The following is a 15,117-nucleotide window of genomic DNA, read 5'->3' as shown; positions in this document are numbered from 1 at the left end:
GCCGGGCGAGGCGGGGGCCGTGGGCGTGGTCTTGTGGTCGGGAAGGCGGGTGGGGCCGGGCGAGGTGGGGCAGGTGAGGCGGGGCTGTGGGCGGGAAGGCGGGTGGGGCAGGTGAGGCGGGGCCGTGGGCGTGGTCTGTGGGCGGGAAGGCGGGTGGGGCAGGTGAGGCGGGGCCGTGGGCGTGGTCTGTGGGCGGGAAGGCGGGTGGGGCCGGGCGAGGCGGGGCCGTGGGCGTGGTCTGTGGGCGGGAAGGCGGGTGGGGCAGGTGAGGCGGGGCTGTGGGCGGGAAGGCGGGTGGGGCCGGGCGAGGCGGGGCCCTGGGCGGGAAGGCGGGTGGGGCCGGGCGAGGCGGGGCCGTGGGCGTGGTCTGTGGGCGGGAAGGCGGGTGGGACAGGCGAGGCGGGGCCGTGGGCAGCGTTCTCACCCTGTCCCGCCCCTCGCTGTGCCGGGGAGGGAGGTGGAGGCGCGGGACGTTTCCAACCTCCGGACCACCGACGGCAGATCTCATTGCCTGGGGGGCCGGGCCGGGCCCCGGATGTGCAGGGAGGTTCAGACCTGGCCTGTCCCCGGCGCCCGGGCTCGGGGGTTCGTCCCCGTCTCCGCGGAGGACCCGGGGCCCGGCCGGGGGCTCTGGACCCCATCCCGCCGTGCGTCCTGGGGTTCGTTCCCAGCGCCGGCCTCCGCGGGCGAGCGGATCCGAGGTGGGTTTGGTCTTTGGAAAACCATCCCGCTGGGTCTCGGGCCTTCCTGGTGTGCGGCCCGCTTGGCCTGGGTCCATGCGCAGACTTCTTCCCCTGGTCACCTTCCCCTCCCTCGGTTGCAGTACAGCTGGTGTGTGACAGGTTGACGTTCAGATCCAATAATCTTTCCCTTTGCTGCCAGCCCTGGGGCTTGGACTCGGGGCCTGGGCTCTGTCCCTGAGCCTCTCTGTGCCCAAGGCCAGCGCCCTACCCCGTGAGCCACCGCGCCCCTTCCCGCTTCTTTCTAGGCAAGAATGGAGCCCAGGGCTTCCTGCAGGCCAGGCCGGCCCTCTCCCCCGAAGCCACATTCCCAGCCTAGGCCGGTGAATCGTAATAACTGCACCCCCCGAGGTGCCGCCTGCCACTGTCGGGCTCCCCAACCCTGCCCAAAGGCCTCGCTGGGGGTGGGGGGGGCGGGGTGCTGCGCTTCCAGTTTTAGTGTATGTGCTGTGGAAGCAAGCATGGGTTTTGTGCTTTTTGAGTGGGGGTTTGGGGTTTGGGGGGGTTGTCAGTCATGAGGCTTGAACTCAGGCATTGCGCGCGCTGTCCCTGATCTTTTGTGCTCACGGCTCTACTTCTGGGATTCTGTCTATGTGAGGGTGGCCCGTTGCCCACTCCATCCTCCTCCATCCCGACACACACACACACACACACACACACACACTCGCACACACACACAGAGCCTTTCTGTGAACGAAAATGGAAACTTGGAATGCCCTGGCTTCTCTATTTCTCAGCCCACACTGTAGATCAGCAAAGGCTTTGAGGAGAGAAGAGCCACCCAATGGCAGGCTCAACCTGCCCGCCTGGGATCCCAGCTCCCTGCCTCTGCGGTGCGTGGGGCCTTGTGCGGAGGTCTGGGGTGCCTTCTGCAGCCTGCTCCGTGCCTTGTGCTGCCCCCTCTGTGCCAGGGGCCCTGCCCTAAGCCCAGCGAGGCTTGCCATGGAGCCTGGCAGTTGGCTCCCCTGGGGAGACCCCCTCTGTGGTAAAATACTGTGTGAGCTTCTGAGGCCTCCCTCCAGACTGCATGCTAAGCGGAGCCTGTTCTTCTGAACCCCTCCTCTCTCTCTGGAGACCCTCCCCCCTCCCGTGGCCTCTCTTCCCCCCCCCCTGCGTGGTCTCTCTCTCTGTGTGTCTCTGCTACCCCGTGCCCTTTCCCTCAGGTCACATGCACGAAGCAAGCCCTGGAGGAGCAGTTGGCACAGAGGCTGCAGGCACAGGAGGCCCAGATGGGTGCTCTCCAGCAAGCTCTTGGAGAGAAGGACACCCTCACTGAGGAGAAGGCCCAGCTCCTGGCCAGGCAGAGCGCCCTGGAGCGGCAAGGCCAGCTGGCGACGGAAGAGGCCACAGACCTCAGGTACTCGGGGAGGGGAGGGGGGGCCCTGCCAGCCAGGCGCCTCCCACTGTCACAGCCCAGAGAGCCCGAGGCGCCCGGGGGCGGGGCGGGGCCCGGGGCCGGGGCGGGGCCCGGGGTCAGGAGAAGCGGGATGGAAGGCAGGACGAGTACACTCGCTGTCTGTGCGCGCGTGGCTGTGAGGGCGGGCTGCTGGGGGGCTGGGTCATCTGAAAGAGGTGCCTGTCCGGGGAGAGCCTGGGGCCACCATCCCCAGGCTGCAGAGTGGCGGAGGCCACGTCCTCTCGGGAAGACCAGGCGGGCTTCTAGGAGGGGTAGAGTTCAAGGCCAGCGTGAAAGGACGTTGGTTTTCTATGTTCCTGATGGGGAAGAGCACCCTCTTCCAGAGAGAAGGAGTACTGAGTACTGAGCACTCACTAGTAGCAGGTGACACGCGGTGCTCACCGGGGAAGGGAGGGTGGCAGAGAGCAAGGCTTCCGGAGGTTCTGACCTGGACACACGGGCAGCAGCAGGGCCTGCTGTCAGGGGCCGATAGAGCCTCTGGGGGCCCGTGGCGCCCTTTGCTTTCCGTGTGTTGGTGCGCATTGTGCTTGACTGCTGAGTGTCCTGTGTGTGTGTGTGTGTGTGTGTGTGTGTGTGTGTGTGTGTGTGATCTGTTGATTCCTCACCGCGTACGTGCGTCCCCGCCACAGGACAATGGGGACAGGCTGGCCCATCCCTGGTGGACTCACGGTCAGGCAGGCAGGCTGTGGTATCACCCTCCCGGGAGCAGGCACTGGTGTGAGTTGGTGTGTGTTGTCACAGGTGTGTTCTGGCCGATGGGGCCTGTGTGCACAAAGACTCCACGGCATGCTGCATGTGGGGCTCTAGCTCGTTTGGGGGGTGACAGCTTGTCTTGGGGGTGACGCCTTCCACGGCAGGAACGTCGAGAAGAGTCTTCGTATCCTTGTTAACACCTGCGTGCTCTCGAGGCTAGATGGGCTTTCGTTCCCAAAACGTTCTCCACTCGTTGGCACTTTGGTCAAGTCCAATTAATGCCTGAGGGAAGCCACGATGAGAGCCCTGGGAGACGCACTGTCAGCGTTTCTCCGGAAGGCCCACAAGAGGCAGACTGACCAAGTCAAACGGAGCCCCGTCTGTCCCCCAAGACAGTCCCTGCCGACACCGGACGCTGCTACCGTTCTGAGCTCCGGTTAATCTTCCATGTGACAAGCAGCACTGCTGGCCGTGACCTGAGTCTCTCTGGACTCTAGTCAAGAGGAGCACGTTCCGTGTTTGTAGAGACCCATCTTTCCTTTGTGAATAATGCTCATTTTTCTGTAGGATCAACTGACTTTCTGCCACTTATTGGTAGGAGCTCTTTGTATAGGATAGATGTTACCCTTTGTTCTGCATCTAGCACAGACTCTTACAGCTCTGCTGCTTGTCTTTGTGGAATCTTTTCTGGAAACCTAGCCCCCTTCCCTCTGGCTGTATCTGTTGGCCTCTTCTGTTTTCCCCCTTTTCTTCTGGTTTTCTGTCTTGCTTAAGAAGACTATAATTGTTTTCTGAGTTATTTGCTCTGAGTATTTTATTTTTTTTGCATTTGCCCTTTTATTCCACCTGACGTATATCATTCTCAGAGACGGCTGCTTGTCAGGGTTCTCCTCCTGCCCCTGGCCGGGACACACGGATGATGGCCCGCTGTCCCATGCTCCTTTGCAGGGCCGAGAGGGACTCTCTGGAGAGCGACCTCTTTTCGGCCCAGCAGCTGGTGAAGCAGCTGCAGGCCCAACAGGAGCAGCTGGAGAGAGAGGTGCAGAGTGCCCAGCTGGGTCGACAGGCCTTGCAAGGTGCTGGGGGGGGTCCCCCTGTCTTACCCCCACCAGCTGCCCTGGGGGGAGCCCAGTGCCCCAGCTGCTCTCACTCCCTCAACACCAGGGGAGCACAAGCCCAGGCCTGGAGGAATCGGCCTGCCCCTCGTCTGTGTGATGCAGACAGGTGCCCCCCTCGGTCCGCCCCGGCCCTGGTCCTAGGCTGGGAAGTGGGGTGTAGCCAGTGCCCTCCCCCCCCCGTGTCGGTGCCTCTTCTCAGCTCACCTCGCCACATGCTGGCCACGCACAGAGCAGGCACCCTCTCCCCATGGGGATTTGTGAGGCCTCCAGGCACCCTGGGGACACACCTGTCACTTCACAGTGGAAACAGAGCGGCTGAAGAGGGACTGGGAGGCCCAGGAGATGGAGCTGCGGTGGGACACGGAGCGGCTGCAGCAGCAGCTGGCACAGAAGGAGCGAGACACGCAGCAGGCCCTGCAGAGCATGGCGTCGGCCCACCGAGAGGACCTGGCCCGGCTCCAGAGAGAGAAGGTCCACCTCCGGGGTCACCGGATGCTTCTGGGAGGGAGAAGGCCCACCTCCGGGGTCACCGGATGCTTCTGGGAGGGAGAAGGTCCACCTCCGGGGTCACCGGATGCTTCTGGGAGGGAGAAGGCCCACCTCCGGGGTCACCGGATGCTTCTGGGAGGGAGAAGGTCCACCTCCGGGGTCACCGGATGCTTCTGGGAGGGAGAAGGTCCACCTCCGGGGTCACTGGATGCTTCTGGGAGGGAGAAGGCCCACCTCCAGGGCTTCTGGGGGGGAGAAGGCCCACCTCCGGGGCTTCTGGGGGGGAGAAGGCCCACCTCCGGGGCTTCGGGGGGGCAGGGGGAGAAGATCCACCTCCGGGGCTTCGGGGGGGGAGAAGGCCCACCTCCGGGGTCACCGGATGCTTCTGGGAGGGAGAAGGCCCACCTCCGGGGCTTCTGGGGGGGAGAAGGCCCACCTCCGGGGCTTCTGGGGGGAAGAAGGCCCACCTCTGGGGTCACTGGGGGGGGGAGAAGGCCCACCTCCGGGGTCACCGGATGCTTCTGGGAGGGAGAAGGTCCACCTCCGGGGTCACCGGATGCTTCTGGGGGGGAGAAGGTCCACCTCCGGGGTCACCGGATGCTTCTGGGGGGGGGGAGAAGGTCCACCTCCGGGGTCACCGGATGCTTCTGGGAGGGAGAAGGCCCCACCTCCGGGGTCACCGGATGCTTCTGGGGGGGAGAAGGCCCACCTCCAGGGTCACCGGATGCTTCTGGGAGGGAGAAGGCCCACCTCCGGGGCTTCTGGGGGGGAGAAGGCCCACCTCCGGGGCTTCTGGGGGGGAGAAGGCCCACCTCCGGGGCTTCGGGGGGGCGGGGGGAGAAGATCCACCTCCGGGGCTTCGGGGGGGGAGAAGGCCCACCTCCGGGGTCACCGGATGCTTCTGGGAGGGAGAAGGCCCACCTCCGGGGCTTCTGGGGGGGAGAAGGCCCACCTCCGGGGTCACTGGGGGGGGGAGAAGGCCCACCTCCGGGGTCACCGGATGCTTCTGGGGGGGAGAAGGCCCACCTCCGGGGCTTCTGGGGGGGAGAAGGCCCACCTCCGGGGCTTCTGGGGGGGAGAAGGTCCACCTCCGGGGCTTCCGGGGGGGCGGGGGGAGAAGGTCCACCTCCGGGGCTTCTGGGAGGGAGAAGGTCCACCTCCAGGGCTTCTGGGAGGGAGAAGGCCCACCTCCGGGGCTTCTGGGGGGGAGAAGGCCCACCTCCGGGGCTTCTGGGAGGGAGAAGGTCCACCTCCGGGGCTTCGGGGGGGGCGGGGGGAGAAGGTCCACCTCCGGGGCTTCTGGGAGGGAGAAGGTCCACCTCCGGGGCTTCTGGGAGGGAGAAGGCCCACCTCCGGGGCTTCTGGGGGGGGAGAAGGCCCACCTCCGGGGCTTCTGGGAGGGAGAAGGTCCACCTCCGGGGCTTCGGGGGGGGCGGGGGGAGAAGGTCCACCTCCGGGGCTTCTGGGAGGGAGAAGGTCCACCTCCGGGGCTTCTGGGAGGGAGAAGGCCCACCTCTGGGGCTTCGGGGGGGGGGGGAGAAGGCCCACCTCCGGGGCTTCGTGGCGGGGGGGGGGGAGAAGGCCCACCTCCGGGGCTTCCGGGAGGGAGAAGGTCCACCTCCGGGGCCTGCTGGCCGCTTCTGGGATCTTCCATGTTCTCTTTGGAAGGGGTGGGAGAGGACAGTGAACTGTCCTCAGTTCCTGGGAGCTGCCCCAGGCCTTCCCCTGGGAAGCTGTCACAGGAGTGGTACACGTGTGCAGGCCCAGGCCTTCAACTTGGCTGCCCTGGCTGAAGGCTGGAGACTAGACAGGGTCCCGTGCCTATGTAGGACAAACTATCCACTCATCCACCCATCCACTCATCCACCCACTTACCCATACACCCAAACATCCATCCATCCACCCATCCTCATATCCACCCTCACACCCATCTGCCCAGCCAGCCATCTACCCTCATATCCACTCATCCACCCATCCTCACATCCACCTATCCACCCATCTACCCACCCACCCGTCCACACACCCATCCATCCATCTACCCATACACCCATCTATCCACCCATCCATACACCCATACACCCACCTTCCCATCCATCCATACACCCATCTGCCATCATGTCCACACATCTGCCCATCGACCCATCTACCCATCTATCCATCTACCCATTCACCCATCCATCCATCCACCCATCTGTCCATCCATCTTCCCATCTTTATACCCACCCATCCTCACAGCCATACATCCACCCACCCATCTATCCTCCCATCAAACTATTCACCCATCCACCCAGCTGCCCATCCATCCATCCACCTTCCACCCGCACATCCAACCATCCTCAAATCCACCCGTCCTTACATCTACCTATCTCCCCATTCACCCATCCAACCACCCACCCATCCTCACATCTACCCATCCTCCCATTCACCCATCTGCCCATCCACCTACCCATCCCACCATCCTCATATCCACCCATCCTCACACCCACCCACCCACCATTCACCCATCCACCCAGCTGCCCATTCATCCACCCATCTATCTATCCATCCATCCACCCGCATCCATCCACACCCCTGCCTGTCATGGGGACTGTCATGGTAGAGGTCCAGAAGACATTTAGGACCTGTTAGATTAATTTAAGATGGTGGATGCCAGGACCAAGAGAGGCCTTTCCCCGCCTCTGCCTGGGGTATTCTGGAGAAGCCCGGGGGAGAGCAGCTGACAGGCCCATCCAGCCTTGGTGTTCTGGGGGGTGCATCTCACTTGGGACCGAAGATGCCTACTTCTCTCCACTTCCCTGACCACACAGTGTGTCTTTTGCTTTTTCCAGGAGACCCTCAGTCTGTCCCTGGCAGAGGAGAAGGAGGTGGCTGCACACCAATTAAAGCAGAAGAAAGAGCTGATGGCCAAAAGTGCAGCTGAGAAGGAGGCGCTGGAGGAAGAAGTTCAGAGCCTGAAACAGGAGCGGGATGAGAGCCTCCTCCAGTTGGAGCATGAGATGCAGCAGGTTTGGAGGCGGAGGGTTCTCTCCCACCTCACTGTCCTCTTGGCCCCAGCACCGGGCTGCATTGGGGCCACCCCAGATGACTGGTGCCGCTGCTTTAGTCTTCCACAGCAGTCCTGATAGACAGACAGCTACCCACCTACTCATCAATCTGTACACACATCCATCTAACCATCCACCCGCCATCCGTCCAGCCGCCCATCCATGTAGCATCCACACGTCTATGAATGTGTACACACGCCTACTCACCGGACCACTCATTCACATCGCTATCCACCTGTCCACCTGTCCATCTGTCCATCCATCCACACAAATACTCACCCACACACCCATCCAACCACACATCCATCCGACCAACCACGCATCCCTAAATTCATCACACATGCACCCCACTTCTCACCCATTACCCACCCACGGGGCACTTGGGTATTCCTCTGCTCGTTTGGGCATCATCCTGCCACCCAATTGAATATCCGTCCTCCTTTCCACGTACCCAATACCCACGTGCATACACTGCATACAAGAACAAGCATGGCACACGAGGTGTTGACCTCCTCATCTGACCCCACGTCCACCCACTTGTCCACACCCAAGGTGTCCATCTACTCATCTGACCCCACGTCCACCCACTCGTCCACACCCGAGGTGTCGACCCACCTATATGACCACACGTCCACCCACTTGTCCACACCCAAGGTGTCCATCTACACATCTGACCCCACGTCCACCCACTTGTCCACACCCAAGGTGTCCATCTACTCATCTGACCCCACGTCCACCCACTTGTCCACACCCAAGGTGTCCATCTACTCATCTGACCCCACGTCCACCCATTCGTCCACACCCAAGGTGTCCATCTACACATCTGACCCCACGTCCACCCACTCGTCCACACCCAAGGTGTCCATCTACTCATCTGACCCCACGTCCACCCACTCGTCCACACCCGAGGTGTCCATCTACACATCTGACCCCACGTCCACCCACTTGTCCACACCCGAGGTGTCCATCTACTCATCTGACCCCACGTCCACACCCGAGGTGTCCATCTACTCATCTGACCCCACATGTCCATTAACTTGCCCAGTCATCCGTGTAGCCACTCATCAGACCATCTACCCATCCCTTCATTCACTGACTGAAATATCCTCCCAGCTGTCCATGCACTCAGCTGTCCACACACACACCCAGCTGTCCACACACGCAGCTCACGCTCTGTCCCTTCAACCTGACGACTCAGCCATTCTGCCATCGGTCCGTCTCCATCCGGACCGCCAGCCCAGACACAGCTCTCAGCCGCCCTGGCCATCCTTCCATCCCACATACCGCGGCTCAGAAAGGCCCTAAAAAGCCGCCGTGGAGTCCCGACCTCTCCAGTGCCCGGGGACTCCGTGACGCGCTCGCTGCTGGGGGAACGGAGCGGACAAGTGCACGCATGCGTGTGCCCGTGGCCAGGGTGAAAGGACACGTCTGCACGCTAGGAATTGCAGGGGAGGAGCGGGTGGAGAGGCTGGAAGAGCCCGGGCTTCCTGTCGGACCCTGCACGCCTCGCTAGCCCTCCACGGGCTGCCAGGAGCCCCATTTCAGTGGTAGAAATCTGGGGTCCTCACGCGTCCATCTCCCGTCTGGGGTGCAGCACGGGGCGCCGAGGGCCCTCCTCGTCACCACCTGCCTCTCTGCCTCCTGAGGTAGGAAGCAGAGCCCCTGGAGGAGGTGCGGAAGGCGGAGGGGGCGTGGAGGGAGGTCTGGGGCAGCCCGCCCTCTGCGGGGTGCCGGCGGCACGTGGGCGGGACAGACAGGAATGCAGGGCGTGGTGGGGTTTCAGAGCAGGGGTGACTTGAAGAGGGCTGGGAGAGCCAGTCACAAGCCAGGGAGAGCGGCGGGAGGCTCGGGCCTTCACCGGCAAAGGGAGGGCGGCCCCTGGGTGTGAGACCCGAGGCTCTGGAGGGCAGTGCCCCCGAGGGAGCAGGTGGCCGCTCAGGCCCCAGGCAGCCCCCGCCCCATCCACGCCACCAGCGGGGCCACACCGCCCCTCATGCCGCCGCCGGCCCAGCCCCTCGGGGCCCCTCTGGGCCTGAGGAAAGCAGGCTAAGGAGACGGACAGCACCTTGAGCCCCAGCCTCACCTGCACCCACGGCCACGCAGTCACAGCAGGCCGGGCCCGCGGGGAGCGCGTGCCCCGTCGGCCCCTCGCCTGCCCCGCCCGCTGCCCTTCAGAGGAGGCAGCCGGGGTGGGGCAGAGAACGGCGGGCGGGGGGGGGGGGGGGGGGGGGGACTCAACGCCGAGGCCGTGCACCTCCCAGGGACCGAGGCCTCCCAGGAGACCTTAGCAGAGATAGGTGTTTCTGTGTGGACCCAGGGCAAGAGGCGGGACGTGGCTTGGGGGCCCACGGTCTGCAGGGGCTGCTCACGTCTACCTGCAAAGAGAAGCCCTCACCCCAGTGGGTGCCACACTTCCGGCCCTCGAAGGCCAGGAAGGGCGGGTTCACGCACCGCGGGAGGGCCCCAGGGAGAAGAACCGAGCGAGCCCCAGCTCCGGGAAGGGGAGGGCCCGGAGGAAGCATGGGGTTTTGAATGCCGTTGGAGGCAGAGCCCCCCACGCTGTCCCCCCCCCCCCGCCCCGCCTCTCCCTGCTCGTGGGGAATTGTGGTCAGTGTGCTTACATTCCTCTGCGAGGCCGCAGTGCGCACTCACGCTGACTTCCTGGAGTCAGCACAGCACCTACCAGTGACGGGCAGTCCAGCCTAGCTGACCCCGCGGCAGAGGCCAGCTGCTGCAACAGCCGTGTCTCCAGGGGCTCTGACTTCTGGCCAGCGGGACTGCAATGGCGCAGTTCACTGGAGTGAATCATAAAACTTAAGCAAGTCCCGGGGCTGGGAAGGTGGCTTAGCAGTAGAGCGCTCGCCTAGCATGCACGAAGCCCTGGGTTTGAGTCCCCAGCACCACATCCACAGAAAAGGTTAGAAGCGGCGCTGTGGCTCAAGTGGCAGAGTGCTAGTCTTGAGCAAAAAGAAGCCAGGGACAGTGCTCAGGCCCCGAGTCCAAGGCCCCAGGACCTGCAAACACACACACACACACACACACACACACACACACACACACACACACACACACACACACCCCAAAACAACTTAAGGAAGCCCCGCACTTACCACTGCACTGTAGTTCTGTTTTGGGGTGTTCAGGGTTTGGATTCAGGTCCCTGCCCTTGCGGGAGAGGTGCTCTGCTGCGTGAGCCCTGCCCTCTGCCCTTTGGGCTTTAGTTCTTTTCAGCTGGGCGGCTGTGCTTTCTGTCCATGGCTGGCCTGGACCACGATCGCTCACCTCTGCCTTCCGTGGGGCTAGGATTGCGGGCACGAGCCCCTACCTCTGGCTCTGTTGCCAACAGATTGATAAGACGCTGAACTGTGCCTCGGTGCACGCAGTCTCCAGGCTGCCCTTCCCGGTGGGCCTGGGAAGAGAGAACAGCATTCGGGATCCGATGGGCGTTGCCAGATTCTCCCTCCGTCCGTCCGTCCGCCCGCAGCCCTGCTGAGGAGCAGTGTCCCCCTCGGAGCTGGGAGTCGAGCTCGGCCTCCCCGGCCAGGCTGTGTGTCCTGCTCACACATCGACGGGGCGAGCATTGCCGGGAACGACGGCCCGTCACTGGCTCCTCCTGGAGAGCTGGGGGCCGGGGGGTCATGAGGCCCAGATCCGCCCTGGGGAAGAGCAGGATGGGGACCTTGCTGAGGGGCCTGCAGGGTGGAAGAGGGGGGAGGCCTCCTGGGAAGGGAGGCCTGGCCATCTCCCCTGAGGTCTGTTCTCTCGCGGCACCCCCACCCCACGCCCAGGCGCTGTCGGTGAAGGAAGCGGAGAAGACCCAGCTGAGCCACGAGCTGGGGGGAGCCGTGCGGGACCTGGACAGGCTGCAGCAGGAGGCCCGGAGCCGGCAGGCGCACGCTGAGGTGAGGCGAGGGCCGGGCCCGGCCCCGGGACCCCCGTCCTGCCCAGTCCCCCTGCCTTCCCCAGCCTCAGTTTCCCCAGCACATTCGGGTCCCCGCTAGAGGAGACGATTCTCTGGGCTGCGTTCAGGTCCCCTCCCACAGCCCCCCTGGGTCTCGGGACTCTGCCCGGCCGAGGGCTCCCTGCTCTGGAAGTCGGCCGAGGCCTGGAGGAGAGGGCCAGCCGCGTCACACACCAGCCGGCAGAGCCAGGGCTGTGCACCCCACCGGCTGGGCGGCACGGCGGTGGCACGGGAGCTCAGGGTGGTGATGTGCACCAGGAGGCCGGGGCTGAGTGCTGCAGGTTCCTTCCAGAGGAGGAGCCGGCATGTCCCCTGCAAGTCCTCAGCGACTGCAGAGCTGCTCCTTCTGTCTGCATCTGGCAGGGGGCGGGGGGGAGGGGGCGAGGCTCTGACACTGGGGTCGATCCCAGAGTGCTGTGTGGAGGGAGGAGCAAGGCCTCACCCCTGCAGGCCTCCCCACCAGATCCCCGTCACCAAACAGGGCAGCCCACGGGCTCACCCAGTTCTGCCGATCTCCCCAGAGAGCCCCTGTGCTCCCAGCCTCACACACACACAGGTGTGTATCCATGCACCTGCACACACACGTACGCACACACACACACACACACACACCCCAGCTTCTGCCCCCCGGGCCGGGGCTGCCCTTCCCTGGGCACAGGCCTGGAAGGGTGCTTGGGCGGGGCGGGCTGCGACCTGGGCCCTGAGGCTGTGGCTTCCTTTCCAGCTGCTCAGGCTGCTCCACCCTGTGGGCGGAAAACCAGGAAAGCCTCCTGACTCCTGGGAAGCGGCAGCGGCCAGCTCCAGGGGCCTCTGCGGGAGCGCTGCTTACACAGCCTTCCCGCCTGCTGGCCAAGGCCCCCCCGGGCTGGGGCCGGGCCTGCCAACAGGGCTCCCTGAGGGGCTCGTGAGGGGCTCTTTTGCCACCTCAGCTCAGAAAGTAGAACATAAAACCCGCGGAGGGGGGAAATACGGCCGGGAGCCCCAGCTGGGGGTGACAGGGACTGAAGCCAGGGGTACACAGAGGGGCCTCCTGGCCTGAGTCACCACTGCCCCCCGCAGCCGTCCCCAGGGCCCCCACCAGCGCTGCAGCCTCCTGGAGAGGCAGGGCTGGGGCCCTGCCAGGGCACGGAGCCACGACCTCGCCGCCAAGATGACTTGTGCCAGTGGAGAGGAACGGCAAGGCCCAGGGGGGCACAGGCAGCACCTCCACGGTGCCTTTGCCCAGAGCAGGAGCGGAAGCTGATGGGAGGGACCGTGAACTGATAGAGGCGACCTTGAACGGACGGGAGTGACCTTGAGCAGTGGCCTGCAGCATACAGGGATGGGGACGGGTTCTCCACATGATGCCAAGGGCTCCTGCAACACCGTGCCACCTCCCACCGGTTCACCCGGCTCTACAGTGACCATGGCCCCATGTCTGTAGTCAGAAGGGAAAGCCTTCCTATCCCAAACATGGCCACTGCTGCTGGGAGGGGTGGCCTGGGCACTGTCCACCCTGCTGCCCACCCTGCTGTCCACCCCTGCTGTCCACCCTGCTGCACAACCTGCCATCCACCCTGCTGTCCACCCCTGCTGTCCACCCTGCTCCACAACCTGCCATCCACCCCTGCTGTCCACCCTGCTGCCAACCTACCATCCACTCCTGCCACCCACCCCTACTGTCCGCCCTTGCTATCCACCCCTGCTGTCCACCCCTACTGTCCTCCCTTGCTGTCCACCCCTGCTGTCCACCCTGCCGCCCACCCCTACTGTCCACCCTCTGCCCACCCCTGCTGTCCGCCCTGCCGCCCACCCCTGTGTCCACCCTGCTGTCCACCCCTACTGTCCACCCCTGCTGCCCACCCTGCTGTCCGCCCCTGTGTCCACCCTGCTGTCCACCCCTGCTATCCACCCCTGCCGTCCACCCTGCTATCCACCCCTGCCACCCACTCCTGTGTCCACCCTGCTGTCCACCCCTGCTATCCACCCCTGCTGTCCACCCAGCTGCCCACTCCTGCCGCTCACCCCTACTGTCCACCCTGCTGTCCACCCTGCTGTCTATCCCTGCTGTCCACCCCTGCTGCTCACCCCTGCCACCCACCCCTGCTGTCCACCCTGCCGTCCACCCCTGCTGCCCACCCCTGTGTCCACCCTCCCGTCCACCCTGCTCAGGATTAGGAGAGGATGGTCCTCTCAGGAGGCTGGCTTAGCCTCAGCATGCTGCGTCCAGTGTGAACTGGTGAGGAGGTGTTTCAAACACTGCCATGGGCCGATCAAGAAAGGGGCCTGTCAGCCTGAGGACCCGAGCTTCCTCTGGGTGCCCAGTGGTCAGCAGCAGGGAGAGCCGAGCCGGGCTGCCGGGTGGGGAGAGCCGAGCCGGGCTGCCGGGCGGGGAGAGCCGAGCCGGGCTGCCGGGTGGGGAGAGCCGAGCCGGGCTGCCGGGCGGGGAGAGCCGAGCCGGGCTGCCGGGTGGGGAGAGCCGAGCCGGGCTGCCGGGCGGGGAGAGCCGAGCCGGGCTGCCGGGTGGGGAGAGCCGAGCCGGGCTGCCGGGCGGGGAGAGCCGAGCCGGGCTGCCGGGTGGGGAGAGCCGAGCCGGGCTGCCGGGCGGGGAGAGCCGAGCCGGGCTGCTGGGTGGGGAGAGCCCGCAGAGCCGCCTGGCCGTGGCAGCAGCTTCCTTGAGGGTGAGCAGGTGGCTTGGCCCCGGGGGGCTGACCGGCAAGCTCAGCTCTGCCCGCGTTCGTGGTCGGCGGGAACAGATGCCCCCTCACCCCACCTGCCCCCCAGGCATTCCACACACTCGAGGCTGGGGTACGGGAACCCGCAGCAGCCGGCTCTGCCTCCCCCTCAGCTGCCGTCCAAACCCCAGGGAGGGGCCTGGGGCACCTCTTGTGAGGTGGTGGGGGGCGGTGGGGGGGGACTGTCCCCACGCAGGACCGGCTAGGCCTAAGCAGGCAGCACGCCTGGTGAGAGCAGAGGCCGGCCTCAGCCCTGCTGCCTGGTTAGGGCCCCCCGAGTTCCACTGCCTTTATAGGGTGGCCTGTTCACACCCCAAATAGCCCCTTCCGACCCCTCCTGCCCTTGTCCTAGGCCCCCCCGCCGTGCGGTGGGAGCTTGGGGACCCCAGGAAAGCGGGGCACCGGGGAGCCTTGGCCCCCTGATGTCAGCGGGAGGGCCCTGCCCGGGCCGGGCCGGCCTCCCCAGTGGCCGGGGTCACTGCCTCCGCAGGCTGCCGTGGGCACCCTGACGGAGGAGTTGAGGGCCCTGCAGGCCCGGTTCCAGGAGGCCATCTCCACGCACCAGAGAGAGGCCACCGCTCTGCGCCAGAGTCTCCGGGAGCTGGCGGCCGAGAGGAGCCAGGCGCAGAGAGAGGTGAGGGGGCCCGGCCTCCGGAAGGAGGTGTGGACGGGCGGGCGGGCACTGGGGGCGTCCCCCCCCCCACTTGATGTGAATGGGTCAAATGGCTCAGCGGAGGGAGGGAGAGGGGCCCGCGTTTCGGTGGGAAGAAGGTGCGGGCTCCCAGCGTCAAGGCGCGTTCGGCTTGAGAGAGTACCAGCTCGACTACGCTGCGTCCTACGCAGGTAGGGGCGTCGCCCGTGGCCTGGGGTGGGTGGGCTGGGTCCTCCCAGGACCGTCCACAGTGCTGTTGGTGGGACACTCGAAGCCATGCCACCTGGGG

General features: G+C 65.2%; 1 protein-coding gene across 1 annotated transcript in view; it reads left to right on the top strand.

The window, feature by feature from the left end:
• Crocc2 (ciliary rootlet coiled-coil, rootletin family member 2) overlaps window positions 1-15,117 on the top strand; it is a 71,768-nt gene that overhangs the window by 31,054 nt on the left and 25,597 nt on the right. The window contains 6 exon segments of the mRNA XM_048344316.1: window positions 1,904-2,097; window positions 3,799-3,926; window positions 4,270-4,439; window positions 7,286-7,462; window positions 11,290-11,403; window positions 14,667-14,810. Of these exon segments, the coding sequence (XP_048200273.1) occupies window positions 1,904-2,097; window positions 3,799-3,926; window positions 4,270-4,439; window positions 7,286-7,462; window positions 11,290-11,403; window positions 14,667-14,810 (927 nt within the window).

The sequence above is a fragment of the Perognathus longimembris genome, chromosome 4 (assembly GCF_023159225.1).
Source record: "Perognathus longimembris pacificus isolate PPM17 chromosome 4, ASM2315922v1, whole genome shotgun sequence".
NCBI classification, from domain to species: domain Eukaryota; kingdom Metazoa; phylum Chordata; class Mammalia; order Rodentia; family Heteromyidae; genus Perognathus; species Perognathus longimembris.
The sequence above is the reverse complement of the archived record's forward strand: the minus strand, read 5'-3'. Positions and strand labels throughout refer to the sequence as shown.